This window comes from Nerophis lumbriciformis, linkage group LG35, assembly GCF_033978685.3.
Source record: "Nerophis lumbriciformis linkage group LG35, RoL_Nlum_v2.1, whole genome shotgun sequence".
Lineage (NCBI taxonomy): Eukaryota > Metazoa > Chordata > Actinopteri > Syngnathiformes > Syngnathidae > Nerophis > Nerophis lumbriciformis.
In genome coordinates, this window is record NC_084582.2 from 23,119,910 (window position 1) to 23,137,571 (window position 17,662).

General features: G+C 41.5%; 1 protein-coding gene across 1 annotated transcript; it reads right to left on the reverse strand.

Moving 5' to 3' along the window:
- Positions 1 to 1,702: 1,702 nt before the first annotated feature.
- On the reverse strand, positions 1,703 to 11,452 carry LOC133575395 (uncharacterized). The gene is made up of 3 exons (XM_061928098.1): positions 11,348 to 11,452; positions 5,554 to 6,745; positions 1,703 to 2,358 (listed from the first exon to the last, which is right to left on the reverse strand). Exons 1-3 carry the CDS (start codon positions 11,407 to 11,409, stop codon positions 2,212 to 2,214), a joined length of 1,401 nt encoding a protein of 466 aa, XP_061784082.1. The 5' UTR covers positions 11,410 to 11,452; the 3' UTR covers positions 1,703 to 2,211.
- Positions 11,453 to 17,662: the final 6,210 nt, after the last annotated feature.

The following is a 17,662-nucleotide window of genomic DNA, read 5'->3' on the forward strand; positions in this document are numbered from 1 at the left end:
ATTTTGTCTTCATTTCCTGATTGTCTCCCTGAGTGCTGCTTCCCCTCAGCTGTGGCTGATTGGCACCTGGCCACACCTGGTGTCAATCAGCCAGCTGCTATTTAAACCTGCCTTCTCCTCCAGTCAGTGCTGGATTGTCATTCCTACTTGTCGATGCCAGTGTAGCTGTAAGCGCTAGCGGTAAGCTATTTATTGTAGATGTTTGTAGCTTGCTGTCTTTTTGTTCCTCGTCTTCCAGTTCCTGTTTTCCTGGCATCCTGTTTCCTGTTCCTAGTTCCTGGTTTGTGTTTTTTCCTTTATTTTATGAACATTAAATCATGTTTTCCCGCACAATGCTTTCCGCCTTCTCTGCATCTTGGGGTTCATCACCTACAAACTCTGACAATTTGTAGGTATATTTGAGCTGAAGTGAATGTTGTTCCAGACCACAGCAAACGTTACCCAGCTTGCGAAGATTGTAATAAATCCATTGTCAGAAGACAGTCTGCCTTTTCCTTAAACTTGGACTTATACGTCTAGTGAAAGCGCTAAAACATACCGGTGTAGTGAATTTACATTATTCACCCAAGGAACTTTAGTTATTAGAGTTCCGGTCGGACGGTTTTTCACGGGACACATTTTCAAAAAAATCCCGCTTTTCCCCAAATTCCCAAATTTCCAGGAAGTTCCCATTGAAATGAATGGGGCATTATTCCAAGTTGCACAATTCCCACATTTTTCAACCTATTCAAACCGTTCCAACATCAACACATTCCCCTCATCCTGGACATTCCAACTAACACTTTCCCAAGTTCCAAACCAAATTCCGGTTTCCCTGGAAATTCAAACTTTTCAACATTCAAACCATTCCAACATTCAAACTATTCTTACATTTACACTACATTCTGTCAGCATTTCAGCTCAACTTCAGCATTGGAGCGTTCACACGCAATTCCTTCAGGAATTGCCTTAATCTAGTTTAGTCATTGTTTTTGTCAACATGGATTTTTTGAAAATGAGACCCATTACCTCCCTGCTTGGCACTCAGCATCAAGGGTTGGAATTGGGGGTTAAATCACCAAAATGATTCCCGAGCGCGGCCACCGTTGCTGCTCACTGCTCCCCTCACCTCCCAGGGGGTGTAACAAGGGGATGGGTCAAATGCAGAGGGTAATTTCACCACACCTAGTGTGTGTGTGTGTGACTATCAGTGGTACTTTAACTTTAACTGTACAAAGCTGCCCTTTTCAGCTAAGCTTTGAATCTGGGTGACCTTGTTGGTGGATACTGTAGTTTGCTGTAACTAAATAAGCTTTCTTTTCATGCTCATAATTGAAGTAATTAATTTTTTGGGAATGACTTTCGCCATCCAGACACATTGTTATTTTTGTAATAATTGTTACAACTCAAAGCTTTAAAAACTGAATAAGCGCAGCAAGAAGTTGCTATGCTGTGCGTGTTGCGCAGTGAATTGTGCAGTGACAGGCCCAAAATGACCAATCCGAACCAAAATAGACGACTTCCATTTTGTTTGTGGACATGGGTTGTAGAGACTTTTTGTTCCTGCTGTCATGATGGATTTTTCCACAAAATGTATCTGTGAAACGGGTGCAAAGGATTCATTTAATAGGCTTTTTTAATGTAAAGGGGGCGCTACTGATGTTTCAGCATTGGTGTTCAAGTATCCAACTTTTACTTAGGTGCTTGCAAACTTAGGTGAGTTTTCGTGTATCTTGAGGCCCTCAAAAATGCAAGAATGCAAGGAAACGCATGGAATATCAATAATAAACATACTGTAGCAGGTCAACAGCTATCACTAGCCCTAATCAAATACGTTCAATACCATAACATCTGCTTTATTAATTCCGTAAAAGCCTTAATAATGTTTTGACAACACAATAACATAAATCAAAAGTATCTCAGGTTAACTTGAACATGTAATTACCGTATTTTTCGGACTATAAGTCGCAGTTTTTTTCATAGTTTGGCCGGGCTCCAGTGCGACTTATATATGTTTTTTTCCTTCTTTATTATGCATTTTCGGCAGGTGCGACTTATACTCCGGTGCGACTTATACTCCAAAAAATACGGTACTTCCTTATCCATGCATTAAAAGTAAGGACGTTAATGACGAGCAGCGAATCCCCACGCTAGCCTCCATTTTTCAACACGAGTAACGTTTTGTTCTAAGACAAGGAACGTCAGAAAACATGACAAACAACTGCTAACTTGTCAGTGTCTCTTCTTGCCTTTCACGTCCCGCTCGCCGACTCTGCCCTCGGCGAGTTTCATGAGCGGTGACTCAGGTCTGGGCGAAAGTCCGTCCCCTTTGGCCTTAAAGAAAAACGACTCGTTCAGTCTCATCTGGACGGGTCTGACCTGAGGAAAAGCAAATGTTAGTTTTAGCAGTATGGATGCAGTTATGATACACACAACACAGTGTACTTTATACGCACTGTGACATCTTTGCAAGCGACACAGGGTCTTTAGTTATGGTGTGTACAGTACAGTACAGTGTTAAAGTACCGTATTTTTCGGACTATAAGTCGCAGTTTTTTTCATAGTTTGGCCGGGGGTGCGACTTATACTCAGGAGCGACTTATGTGTGAAATTATTAATAGAAAATATATTGCCCAAAAACAAGTTCTTACGTCTCGCTGAAAAATGACTGCTGTGACCGGTATTCAGTTTGTTTAGATATGTCTAGATTAGGGATGTCCCGATCCGATATTTGGATCGGATCGGCCGCCGATATTTGCAAAAAAATGCGTATCGGCAAGGCATGGGAAAATGCCGATCCAGATCCAGTTTAAAAAAAAATCCAGTCAGTGTTTTCCAACGCACCGATTTAAATAATACATTCCACTTTTCTGCTGCTCCCTAATTTCCGTTCCGCATTTTCCAGCACACCATCAACACATCCACAGGTCTGTGGATTCTCACGCAGTTGCTTTTAGCTGCTGGCATTACACGACAGGCTCTTCTCACTCTTTCCTGTGTCTCCTTCTCACAGACAGCAAGCACACCTTCTTACACACGTCACATACTGTCACGTCCTACGTCACATACGTATACGCCCTCTCACAGCAGAGACGTAGCAGCATGGCTAACGTTAGCTGTGATGCTAGCGCAGCCGTGCGCGCAACGCTCCCTCTAAGGTGCGCACCTGTGCAATTGCGCATTGCTTAAGCATCCTCTGCGCACGGCAAATCTATGCCACGCACAAAATCAAATAAAAAAATAAGCGCATAACAATTTTCGACACACGGACATGACAGAGAAAACAGTTTTCGTCATCATTGTTCAAATATTGTAACGTCTGTCGAGACGCTTATCTCCATTCGGTGCCACACATCCACACCATCAAAATGCCGAGGCAAACATTTCCAGATCAACACCGTATGAAAAAAATAGTGATTTTTTTAGTTGTGATTTCCTTCTCTGCATGAAAGTTTAAAAGTAGCATATATTAATGCAGTATGAAGAATAATGTTTTAATGTAGATACATAGAATCATCATACTGCTGTGATTATATGCATCAAATGTTCATTCAAGGCTAAGGCAAAATATCGAGATATATATCGTGTATCGCAATATGGCCTTAAAATATCGCAATATTAAAAAAAGGCCATATCGCCCAGCCTTCTAGTTCAATGATGCCATTTCTGTTTGTCATGTATAATTTTGTCTATTTTGTGTTTATCCTTGAATAAACAGGTCAGTTTCTTGTTACCAACCATTGTGTATTATTCAGACTCCCCTAATTCAGCTGGCTAGTTGTTATCAAGAGTACTAAAACCCTTTTGAACATGATTCTGACAACTAAGTAGGCTAAATAACTTTAAACTTTAATACATGCTCGGATAGGCCAGTATCGGTCAGTATCGGTATCGGATCGGAAGTGCAAAAACAATATCGGTATCGGATCGGAAGTGCAAAAACCTGGATCGGAACATCCCTAGTCTAGATACTATTCTTTATTTTAAATTGCCTTTCAAATGTCTATTCTTGGTGTTGGGTTTTATCAAATACATTTCCCCCAAAAATGCGACTTATACTCCAGGGCGACATATATATATGTTTTTTTTCCTTCTTTATTATGCATTTTCGGCAGGTGCGACTTATACTCAGGTGCGACTTATACTCCGAAAAATACGGTAAACTCAATTCAAACATATGATAGAAACCTCCGACCAAATAATGTAAACACACTACACCGGTGTGTTTTAGCGCATTCATGGCGAGTTTACTGACAGATATAAGTAAGAACTTTACACTACATTATATTAGAAATGGCAACAGCGGAGGATAAATGTCCCATAACAAGAAGATAGAGAAAAAGAAGAAGCTTATCCACAACGTGGTCGGCACCGACTAGAAAGGCGGACGCGCGCAACAACGCGCCAGATAATATGTCTTACTTTATACACACCATAATAATACTCGTATGTTTAATGCGCCGAAAATGTATCAAGCGGTGCGGCTACATAGCTTACTTAAGTCGTACTAAAACATTTTCATAGATTTTTGAGCGCAGTGTGTAATGTTCTATATCAGTGGTTCTCAAATGGGGGTACGCGTACCCCTGGGGGTACTTGAAGGTATGCCAAGGGGTACGTGAGATTTTTTTTAAGATTCTAAAAATAGCAATCATTCAAAAATCATTTTTAAATATATTTATTGAATACTACTTCAACAAAATATGAATGTAAGTTCATAAACTGAACATCAAATCAAGTAGGCTATTCCATTCATTACCATAAACCCAGAGTTTCCCCCATGCCATGATGGTTTGACCCTCACTAAAATGTCTGTCAAAAAGAACTGTGAAAAGAAATGCAACAATGCAATATTCAGTGTTGACAGCTAGATTTTTTGTGGACATGTTCCATAAATACTGATGTTAAAGATTTATTTTTTTGTGAAGAAATGTTTAGAATTAAGTTTATGAATCCAGATGGATCTCTATTACAATCCCCAAAGAGGGCACTTTAAGTTGATGATTACTTCTATGTGTAGAAATCTTTATTTATAATTGAACCACTTGTTTATTTTTCAACAAGTTTTTAGTTATTTGTTTATCTTTTTTTCCTAATAATTCAAGAAAGACCACTACAAATGAGCAATATTTTGCACTGTTATATAATTTAATAAATCAGAAATGATGACTGTATTTTACTTCTTTATCTCTTTTTTTCAACCAAAAATGCTTTGCTCTGATTAGGGGGTACTTGAATTAAAACAATTTTCACAGGGGGTACATCACTGAAAAAAGGTTGAGAACCACTGTTCTATATTATCAATGGAACATATAAAATGTTGGTGTTGTTTACGTGAGTCATATTGCCATCATAGTGCAGTCTACATGTATCCCTTATGTTTGACTGCCATCTACTGATCACACTTATCATTACACCGTGTATCTAAAAAAATGGCTTCGAGGTCGGTAAGCAAAACCAGAATTATTCCGTACATTAGGCGCACCGGGTTGTAAGGCGCACTGTCGAGTTTTGAGAAAAAAAGTATTTTAAGTGCGCCTTACAGTCCGGAAAATACGGTAAGCATTTCATCACCTGGATGGGGTCCAACTTTCTGCTGCGGCAGGACGCTTGGTTGCAGTCGCTGGAGGTGTTGGTGTCCACAGACTTGGTCTCAGATTCGGACAGAGGACTTGGGGTTGTGTCCTCTTTCCTTTTGGCTCGGACACAACCTTCTTGTCCAAAATCAGCTTCTGTCTTCTCCTCTATCATTGGATGGGACACAGGATCACAGCTCGCTTGCTCCTCACGCCCCTCGGTGACATCATCACTTCCTTCCACGCACCTGCCAAGGTGTCTCCTGGCTCGATGCGGCAGGCTGAGGTCCAGAGGGTGGACGTCTTCAGCGCACAGTCTTGTTTTGCGGAAGCAGAGGTAGGAAGAGTACAGAGGGGTGAAGAAGTTCTGTGTCTGCGTGGAGGTGCTCACCGTTTGTCTAAGGGACGTCTGCTGGACTAAAAGCTTGGCTACCTTTGGAGACACGTCCGCAGTGGCCCCCTCATCCACCTGAGGACGGGCCTTGGCAGTATGTGAGACAAGACCTGGGCTGGACCCACCTCCTGTGTAGAAGGAACACTTCTTGTTTTGCTTCTTCAGTCGATGCACCTGCTTCTTGTTCCTGGGATGCTTCTGCAGGTGTTCCACACCATCCAGAGAGCTGCGTGGTGTATCTGCGTGTAGTGTCCACACGGCTTTGGATGCGCCCTCGCCGCTAGATTCAGAGCTGGACGGTCCGAAAGTCTTTTGGGTGATGAACAAGTCCTGGCTGTTGAAGTCCTCCAGCTGAGAATCTTCTTCTCGACATTGGTGATGATAACTCACCTGAGAATACGCCTTGTCTTGTGACAAGATTGGAGATGGAGATGCAGAGTTGGGACGTTTAACAAGAATGCGGCTGGACGACAAATCGAAGCCAACTTTCCTTTTATTTTTGCTTTTGTTGTGGGTGTCTCCTACCAGTATGGACTCGTTGGTGCTGGACATGAAAATTTCACTTGTCTTGAAAGTAACACATTTCCTCCTCTCCTTCTTCTTCTCCTTCTTCTTGTCTTTCTTTCTTTGCTTTGCATCTTTTTGCTTGCTCTTCTCATCGCTCCCATTTGTCTTTTCGGGAATGTTGCGTTTGCTTTTGGAGATGCTTTTGCCCTTCTTTGGCTCTTTTTTTCTCTCCCTTTTCACAGACGAGATCAGCGATTCCCACAAGATGTCCTCCTCTTGCCCCATACGCCTGTCAAGCAATCACGATAAGACACATTTAACACGTTTGTGCTACTTTTGTGCTGGATTGTGCCGTAAAATGTTTTTGTGTGTGCTGCTAAGGTTTTCAAGTAACTCGAATAAATTCTAATTATATCAACCTTGTCCAAATCTGTCCAAACTTGTCTGTGGTACATTTGTGCTGTCAAAACATTTGTGCTATTATGCTTTAAATGTTACTAACGTTTTTACTATTCACAATCTCCTTTTAGTCCAAATCTGTTCAAATGTGTCCCAAACATTTGTGCTATCGAAAAATCATTTGTGCTATTATAGTTTAATCTAAGGGTCTCCATACTATGGGCTGCGGGAAGTATATATATATATATATGTATATATATATATATATATATATTTTTTTTATATATATTTTTTTTTATTTTTTTTATTATTATTATTATTATTTTTTTAATCTGTCCTTTTTAATCCATTTTCTACCGCTTGTTACTCTAGGGGTCTCCTAGCCACTCAGGCAAGTCATATTGTCTAAAAATGCATTTTCTCATCGATAACGAGACATCGCGCTTGCGCCGCAGTGTCGGGTAAGCGCGCAGCAAGTGCGTGCTCTTTCAGTCAATTAATGCATGAAATATATATATATATATATATATATATATATATATATATTAGGGCTGCAACTAACGATTAATTTGATAATCGATTAATCTGTCGATTATTACTTTGATTAATCGATTAATAATCGGATAAAAGAGACAAACTACATTTCTATCCTTTCCAGTATTTTATTATAAAAAAAAACAGCATACTGGCACCATGTTCTGCACATTGGGGATGCAGCATACACTAATAATAACACAGAAATGTAACTCATCAGATCAGAACTGAATCAGATATTGTACACGTTTCTGTTGTGAATAATAAAGGATTAATTTTAGGCTGCCTCTGAATAATAGCATGAAATATTCCAGCACCTTCATAACGTTTAGTTATACTAAAGCGTCACTCAAATCTAAATATATTTATAAAGCTTTATCGGCTACATTGATCCATTATGAAACCTACCTGAGATATTTCTGTCCGTTACGTTTATTTCGAAATTGGTAACCGTGCGTTTTGTCTCTCAAAACTGAGTCAAATGTGCCGGAGACACATTATCAGCCCCGCCTTGCAGCAAAGGCATAACGTTAACGTTACTCACAAAAAAGCTGAACTCATGAATGCCTGTTGCCACTATGGACTTAAAAAGTTACGTACTGTGAGTTCTTCCCTTCATCCATGGCTCCAACATGTTTCCTTTTCAGGTGCTCCTGAAGCAATGTTGTACTTCTGTGCCATTATGCAGGAAACGGTCTTGTTTGAAGTCTTTAAAGTAAAGTGTTCCCACACTTTTGACGACTTAGGTCGTACACTTTTCTCCATTGAAGCAATAACCTCAAGATGTTTCTCCGCTAAACTATCCGTACTGTTTTCCTGCGCCATTTTTCGAATGTTTCCAGCAAAGCAGACGGCGTCGTCACGTGAGCTGCACATGACACATCATTGGCTGGCTTACTGGCACCTCATGAGACGTAGCCTCAGCGCCGCCCTGGCGCTGTTTTTGTACTTATTTTGATTATTGTTTCTCAGCTGTTTGTAAATGTTGCAGTTTATAAATAAAGGTTTATTTAAAAAAAAAAAGAAAAACGTTCGCGCATAAGCATAGCATAGTTCCAACGAATCGATGACTAAATTAATCGCCAACTATTTTTATAATCGATTTTAATCGATTAGTTGTTGCAGCCCTAATATATATATATATATATATATATACATATATATATATATATATATATATATATATATATATATATATATATATATATATATATATATATATATAGTCGAGGTTACTGTGGTTTATCCGTTATACAGTGCTCTTTTTGGTAGAGCGGAATATACATTAGGTCAGGAATAAACACGGAGGCTATTTCATTTGATATCAAATCCCCTGAAGAGCAGGGAAACCTTTGAAACAGGGTTGTAGGGATGAAATAGCCTCTGTGTTTTTTCCTGACCTAACGTGTGTATATGTATATACAGGTAAAAGCCAGTAAATTAGAATATTTTGAAAAACTTGATTTATTTCAGTAATTGCATTCAAAAGGTGTAACTTGTACATTATATTTATTCATTGCACACAGACTGATGCATTCAAATATTTATTTCATTTAATTTTGATGATTTGAAGTGGCAACAAATGAAAATCCAAAATTCCGTGTGTCACAAAATTAGAATATTACTTAAGGCTAATACAAAAAAGGGATTTTTAGAAATGTTGGCCAACTGAAAAGTATGAAAATGAAAAATATGAGCATGTCCAATACTCAATACTTGGTTGGAGCTCCTTTTGCCTCAATTACTGCGTTAATGCGGCGTGGCATGGAGTCGATGAGTTTCTGGCACTGCTCAGGTGTTATGAGAGCCCAGGTTGCTCTGATAGTGGCCTTCAACTCTTCTGCGTTTTTGGGTCTGGCATTCTGCATCTTCCTTTTCACAATACCCCACAGATTTTCTATGGGGCTAAGGTCAGGGGAGTTGGCGGGCCAATTTAGAACAGAAATACCATGGTCCGTAAACCAGGCACGGGTAGATTTTGCGTTGTGTGCAGGCGCCAAGTCCTGTTGGAACTTGAAATCTCCATCTCCATAGAGCAGGTCAGCAGCAGGAAGCATGAAGTGCTCTAAAACTTGCTGGTAGACGGCTGCGTTGACCCTGGATCTCAGGAAACAGAGTGGACCGACACCAGCAGATGACATGGCACCCCAAACCATCACTGATGGTGGAAACTTTACACTAGACTTCAGGCAACGTGGATCCTGTGCCTCTCCTGTCTTCCTCCAGACTCTGGGACCTCGATTTCCAAAGGAAATGCAAAATTTGCATGGTTGGGTGATGGTTTGGGGTGCCATGTCATCTGCTGGTGTCGGTCCACTCTGTTTCCTGAGATCCAGGGTCAACGCAGCCGTCTACCAGCAAGTTTTAGAGCACTTCATGCTTCCTGCTGCTGACCTGCTCTATGGAGATGGAGATTTCAAGTTCCAACAGGACTTGGCGCCTGCACACAGCGCAAAATCTACCCGTGCCTGGTTTACGGACCATGGTATTTCTGTTCTAAATTGGCCCGCCAACTCCCCTGACCTTAGCCCCATAGAAAATCTGTGGGGTATTGTGAAAAGGAAGATGCAGAATGCCAGACCCAAAAACGCAGAAGAGTTGAAGGCCACTATCAGAGCAACCTGGGCTCTCATAACACCTGAGCAGTGCCAGAAACTCATCGACTCCATGCCACGCCGCATTAATGCAGTAATTGAGGCAAAAGGAGCTCCAACCAAGTATTGAGTATTGGACATGCTCATATTTTTCATTTTCATACTTTTCAGTTGGCCAACATTTCTAAAAATCCCTTTTTTGTATTAGCCTTAAGTAATATTCTAATTTTGTGACACACGGAATTTTGGATTTTCATTTGTTGCCACTTCAAATCATCAAAATTAAATAAAATAAACATTTGAATGCATCAGTCTGTGTGCAATGAATAAATATAATGTACAAGTTACACCTTTTGAATGCAATTACTGAAATAAATCAAGTTTTTCAAAATATTCTAATTTACTGGCTTTTACCTGTATATATAGAGCCCGACCCCCGGCCAAATGTGTTTAACCCAAAGCGGCCCCCGAGTCAAAAAGTTTGAGGACCCCTGGTTTAATCTGTTAAACTTTTTATTATTCATACACAGCGCCCGCCTGAACCACACCTTGTTCAAATGTCTCCAGAACATTTGTGCTATGTTTGTGCTGTCAAATACAAAATGTGTGCTACTGTGGTTTTAATGTTATTAACGTTGTATTGTTATTCACGCCCAAAGTAACATGCGGATTGATACTGAAATATCAATAACACAAATGTTTTTTTGTTTTTTTTTTGATAGAACAAGCGTAGCAAAACTGTTTTGGACAAGTTTGGAGAGATTTGGACAAGCTTGGGGATGTCGCGTGAATAGTAAAACGTTCACAAATGTTTTTTGACAGCACAAATGTATTACAAATCATTTTGAACACATTTGGACAAGTGGAGGGGGCTGGGTGACGTCACTGGTCAGAAATGTATTTCAGAATTACCTAACCTAACAGCACAATTAAAAAATAATTATGGCACAAACCAGCACCAATGAACAGAAGTGTTATTTTAATATTTGCAATTACGAGGTAAAAAAATGGATGGATGGATGCAATTATAAGGGGGGCCAACTTGACACAGGCACTTACTAGCATTCTATAGTACCACAGTAATATCGCCCCTACTTTAATACACTTAATTGACACTTTTGTATTTAACCAGTGAATAATAAAATAATGAATGAAGTAATGACTATATCATATATAATGACTATATAAGGTATTAATGTTCCGTTCTAAGGACGAGTTGCTGTTCAGCGAGTATGAAGGAAATCACTACATTGTACATGTTGTCTCATGAAGCATGTTTTACAGCATATCGTCACGCGAAAGTGATGTAAATACTTTAAAAAATAATTAAACGACGTGAAAAGGGTGAAAAATAACGTCGTTACCTGAAAGATTCGCAGAAAGTTGAGCTTCTCTCAACATCAAAAGGTGCCGCCGCCGCCTTCATGTCGCATTCAGGAACTACACGTAATTTTCGCAGTCGGCGGGGATATCAGGGGCTCTCTTTCACCAGGCGACGTTCAAGGAGCTATTGAACGCAGTGCAAACATCACCAGGAGTGGGATTAAAAGATGCCGACAAATTACTTAAAATATTCTGAAAATGTTGAGCTCTTTTGGAGAAGAGATGAGAAGGCGATGAGCAGTTCAAGGTCAGAGTGGACAGTGTTGCCAACTCTTCAGTAAGGAAAGTAGCTATTGGCTGTCATAAAAGTTGCGAGAAGTCGCTAGATGACGATTCTCTGGCTTTTAACACTATGTGAGTTGTGTGGTCCTCTGTGTTTTTACATGTTTATTTCTATTTATTGTTTTAATTAGTTTTACCCTTTAAAATCGTTTTTAATCATATTTACGTTTTTATATTGATTTTATATTTTTATTTATGTTGTTTTTATTCAGTCATTGTTGGAGCTAAGGATAGTATTTGAATCTTGTTTTTAATATTTTTGTGCAGCACTTTGGAAACATTTTTGTTGTTCAAATGTGCTATATAAATAAAGTGGATTGAATTGGATTGGATTACTACTGTGCTACTTATTTGGGGTTGCAGAGAACAGAATTTTAGTTATAAAAATCCCTTAAAAAACTGGCCAAAAACACTTTTTTTGGGACACAGTTCTCTTTTCACCTGGTTATGCTTCTTTTAGATTCCAAAATGGAACAGTGTAACCAAGGGTGTGTTTTGTTATTTTTCAAGTTATTTCATATTATTTATTTTTTTATTTAATATTAATATTTTGTTATTTATTAGTTTGATTATTATTTCTATTTTCTACATAATTTCGACAATGGAGAAAAAATAGACACCTTGTTGTAGCTGTGTTTGGCCTGAAGAGGGTGCTGTCGCCCATGAGCGGCATGGCAAGACGACTGTCTCTTTAAATATTGCTTCCGGGTTGACCCTACCTGTTATTTACAAGTCATTTTACACAGCATCGAGGAGACGTTCACGCTAGCTAAGTCAACCTGAAGGAGGTATAACTTACCGAAACGTTGCCTTGACTTGTCTTAATAAATACCTACTATATTTCTCTACTTTTTTTTTTTTTTTTTTTCGTTTTTCTTGTTAATTATCGAAAACACCTAATTCGTGCTGTGACGGCGAGACAAAAATACTTTAATGCTTTTTTTTTTGACGGAGCATTTTTGCAGTCAACCTCGACTTTTTCCAATGTATTTATTTTGTTATATATATATATTTTTTGTTTTTTTTGTTTGAATTTATAAACCTTTATTTATAAACTGCAACACTTACAAACAGTCGAGACATACTAATAATCAAAAACAGTACAAATCAGCGCCAGGGGGTTATAAACTAAAATATAATGCAAACAATATATATATAACAAAGTGCAAAGCCATAGGCTCACACAAGTTCAGTAAATAATTTAAATTTGGAACTTTTTCCAATATTTTGTCAAGATTTATCACAATGTCGATGACGTTGAAGGGCGATATGACGCCATTTCCGGTCCGGTGGAGACAACCTCACTGGCGCAAGTTGCTTCCCCCCGGAATATAGCTGCCAAAATAGCCGGCTTCTTGACCAGACGCGGCGTTCCCCTCGCGTAACCTATGCTGAAGCAACACCAGGGGACCATAGACACCAAGTTGGCGACCCAAATTGTCCCGGCTTCGTCACATGCCGACGTCATAGCGATAAACCTTGGGTCAGGCGATGGACCGCCCCCCGGCGGCAACATTGTGTCACTACAGGCATACAAAATCATAATAGAGGTCTTGCTTGCACTTCAACCTTTCTCGAACTCCATGCACATATTCTGCCAGCATACACACCCAAAAAGCATAACACCCCGACAATACCAGGCATGACAATCAATTTGACTCCAAAGCCAGATGCATGTATAACATCATCAAAATTATACATCATCTCAAAAACATTACTAAAGAAAATCAGCCGCCCACTGTATCTAAAATGGTTCTCACTCTGACCAACATGATCAGGCCGGCGGTCATTCATCCCAATACACAAGCCTTGATCATGGACAACGGCAAAAATTGGGTAGACACAACAATTTGCATTTTGAGGGACCAATACCAAAAAACCTTACAAGTTGAGATGGGCAAACTGATCCTCTTGATCGGAACAGACTGAATGTCCCCATTTCCGATTGCCTCGGTTTGCCTCGGTCTGGGCAAATAAACAATCGGGGCGCAGACTGGCAGTCGACACTCTAGTACAAGCAGAGGCCCGAATAGCCTCTCGCTTAGTATCCACCCCCTCCCCTTCTCACAGCCAGGATACAAGGGCACATCCGAGCGAGCTGCAAGCAACTGAGGACCTTAGCTTGGCAACTCCCTTCGTCCAGTTCCGGGAACTACAGGCACGGGCGGAGACCCTTGGTGAGTTCCCTTCTACGACCTGCCTGGCACCTGCAACTCAGACGGACAGACCATAGCTCAACGGACACGCGGACGGTACCTGCATCGCACCTGTAACGCAGAGCGACAAGACGACGGCGACATAAATGCAGGCGGGAGATTCCCTCTGTCCCATCTCAGAGAGCCACAGAAACAGTCGGAGACTTGCGATGAACCCCTTCCCACGACCTGCAGTCCACCTGGAACAGAGAGGGACAGACCAAAATGTGCTGAATACATCAGGCCCCCGGTCGACACCTCTTTCAGCTCGCTTCCTCCAGCCTCAACTGCCCTACAAAAGACTACATGCGGCGCTGTGAAGCCCACCTGAGATGTCAGCACTACCACTCAGAACTCGCCTATGAAAGTGCTGACACACAGGCTTCAGCAACTCATTTGGAGTCTTCCTAAACCCGATCCTTCGGGGGGACCTGCATTAATAAAGCGTGTCTGATTGGACTTCCGGGGGTCCTCGGTGGGGTTTGCGCTTGGGACCGTCAGTGTTCCGTTGGACAGTGCTACCCAGGGCTGTGACCTTTACGGGTCCTAACCCTAACCCTAACTCATCCCCCATACTCCATTCTAATCCTAACCCTTAGCATAACTCCAATATCATTAAAAGAAAAATCTCCAAAGCCTCTCAATTTTAAATAAAGCTAAAGTATACCTTGGTGAAAATGCACTCCGTACGTCATACTGCACCTTGGTACTACCATACCTTACGTATTTTGTTGGAGTGTGGGGGAATACTTACCAGAACACAATTAATCCTCGGATCATATTACAGAAAAGAGCAATGTGGATCATTCACAAGGTTTTTTTTTTTTTTAGAACATACAGTACTCGTAATCTGTTTATGCATTTAAAATTGCTCAAATTTGATGATCATGTTAAATTCAATACATCAATAATCTTATATAAAGCATTTCATAAAAGATTACCGCCTAACCTACAATGTTTTTTTATAACACCAGTGAAGGCTTATAACTTCAGAGGTTTTGGATATTTCTTATTGCCGAGAGCTCAAACCACTCGTACACTTTTTTGTGTGTCTGTATGCGGACTGAAACTCTGGAATAAACTGCACTTACAACAACACAAGAAATGTCTAACTATTTATTAGAGATGTCCGATAATATCGGCCGATAAATGCGTTAAAATGTAATATCGGAAATTATCAGTATCGTTTTTTTAAAATTATCGGTATCGTTTTTTTATTAATTTTTTTTTAATTAAATCAACATAAAAAACACAAGATACACTTACAATTAGTGCACCAACCCAAAAAACCTTTCTCCCTTATTTACACTCATTCACACTCATTCACACAAAAGGGTTGTTTCTTTCTGTTATTAATATTCTGGTTCCTACGTTATATGTAAATATATATCAATACAGTCTGCAAGGGATACAGTCCGTAAGCGCACATGATTGTGCGTGCTGCTGGTTCACTAATAGTACTAACCTTTAACAGTTAATTTTACTCATTTTCATTAATTACTAGTTTCAATGTAACTGTTTTTATATTGTTTAACTTTCTTTTTTATTCAAGAAAATGTTTTTAATTTATTTATCTTATTTCATTTTATTTTTATTTTTTTTAAAGTACCTTATCTTCACCATACCTGGTTGTCCAAATTAGGCATAATAATGTGTTAATTCCACGACTGTATATATCGGTTGATATCGGTAATTAAAGAGTTGGATAATATCGGATATCGGCAAAAAGCCATTATCGGACATCCCTACTATTTATCCATTTCGACTATTTTATAAACATCAGGTCTGGTTAAGGGTGAAAGTATTTCATTTGAATTTGAATTGCTGTTGTATTCTGTCTCATAGTGTTATTAACATGTGCTCAATGTTTCCTCACCATCGTTGGTATTGTTTATTCTTCTTACCTTGTTGGTATAAATTGTTGTTACAGTGTAATACTTATGTGTTTCCCGTGGGAACGCCACCATGATTTAACGTGTGTACAATCATTCTAAAACAAAGTAACAGTGAAGCTCAATAAGACTCTGGGGGTGAGATCAAACACGTTATCTTCATCCCACTCCCTTTCTGGCAGATCTGGATCGTCATGTTGACATGCTGTATATTCATGTTTGCACTAAATGACTTCATATTAATATATTGTAATGTTCCCAGGAACGTAGGCTCATAGACTTATTCGTTTGTCTTGTCTTTATTAGATAAGATGCAATGTAACCACACAACAGCTCCAATGTGCGTCTTTCCTCTTTCCCGGCAAAACTCGAACTAACACTTCCTGTCAACAACATCACTTCCCTAACTTCCCCGGAAGTCCCGCCCCCCAGCCAAAGCCATTGGCTAAGACCCCGTAGCTAGCCGCTACATCACCCCCCCCCCCCCCCCCCTTACAAAAAGTCCTCGCCCTCGAGGACTGACCCGTAAGGCAACATTTGGCAACACCATAGCAGCATGTAAATCAGAGCAACCCATTAGTGCAAACACAACAGTGTAAACAAACATAACCCTTACATCACACAAAAGCAGGTTCACAAACCCCCCCACCCCCTTCCCTTATTGTCCTTCAGTCTAAGGACACCACAAAGTCTTGCAAGCGGTCCGGAGGCCTCTTCTTCCGCCTCGGCCGCTCTCTTCCATCCCCCAGCAGTGGAACAGCTGGGTCGGGTGTGCCAGTCCTCGGGCGGGAGCTGGAGGGGGCGGGGGATGAGGGGAGTGGGGAAATTGGTTCCCCCTGGGGCGTAAGCGGGGTATTGGTAAAGGGCTGGGCGGGCAAGGGAGAGGTCACCTGTGTATCCGAGGCAGGGGAAGGGGGACCCCCCCGGTAGGGGGAAAGTCTGTCTCTGTGGAGGGCCACCTTCCTGCCCCGGGGGGGAGCTGGACACGATACACAACCTCTCCCAGCTTCTGGAGTATCTTACAGGGTCCTGTCCATTTGCTGTCCAGCTTGGGACTGCGGCCCTTCTTCCGAATCGGGTTGTAGACCCAGACCAACTCGCCTGGCGCAAAGTCCCTCCCTCGGGTCGTCACGTCATAGTAGCGTTTTTGTTTTACACCAGCTTCCTGCAGCTGCTCCCGAGCGAAACTGTGGGCTGAGTCCAGCCGGTCTTGTAGTTTCCTGGCGTACTCTGGCCCTGCAGCGAAGGCCGGGGCATCCGGTGGGCGGCCAAAGGCCAGTTCTGCTGGTGTGCGCATCTCTCTCCCTAGCATGAGAAGTGCCGGTGTGCACCCCGTGGATTCCTGGACAGCAGAGCGACACGCCATCAGCACCAGTGGTAGGTGTTGGTCCCAGTCACGCTGGTGGCGGGAGGTGACAATGGCGAGCTGGTCTCCCAGGTTGCGGTGGAACCGCTCCACTAACCCATCACTCTGAGGGTGCAATGGGGTAGTGCGGGTTTTGTGAATGCCCAGGCGCTCGCACAAGGCCGCGAACACCCGGGACTCAAAGTTTGTGCCTCGGTCACTGTGCAAAGACGCCATGACGCCAAACCGACCTATCATGCCCTCCACCAGGGCATCGGCAATGGTCTCTGCCTCCTGGTTGGGAATGGCGTATGCCTCAGGCCACTTGGTGAAATAGTCTATGGCGGAAAGGACGTAGCGGTTCCCCTTGTCAGACCGTGGGTACGGCCCTGTAATGTCAATCCCCACCCTGTCCATGGGGCACCCCACTGGGAACTGTTGGAGCGGTGCCTGTGAGCGCCCAGTGGGGCCTTTGCGGGCAACGCAGGGGTCACAGCGGCGGCAGAAGTCTTCTACATCTCTCTTCTGCCGACCCCAATAGAACCCCTGTCGCAGCCGCTTAAGTGTTTTGGCGACCCCGAA

Excerpts from the sequence above, each read along its gene's own strand:
- LOC133575395 (XM_061928098.1), bottom strand. The coding sequence starts at position 11,409 with ATGAAGGCGGCGGCGGCACCTTTTGATGTTGAGAGAAGCTCAACTTTC. Across the intron at positions 6,746-11,347 it reads ACTTTCTGCGAATCTTTCAG|GCGTATGGGGCAAGAGGAGG; the intron begins GTAACGACGTTA and ends ATTGCTTGACAG. Across the intron at positions 2,359-5,553 it reads GAAAGTTGGACCCCATCCAG|GTCAGACCCGTCCAGATGAG; the intron begins GTGATGAAATGC and ends GCTTTTCCTCAG.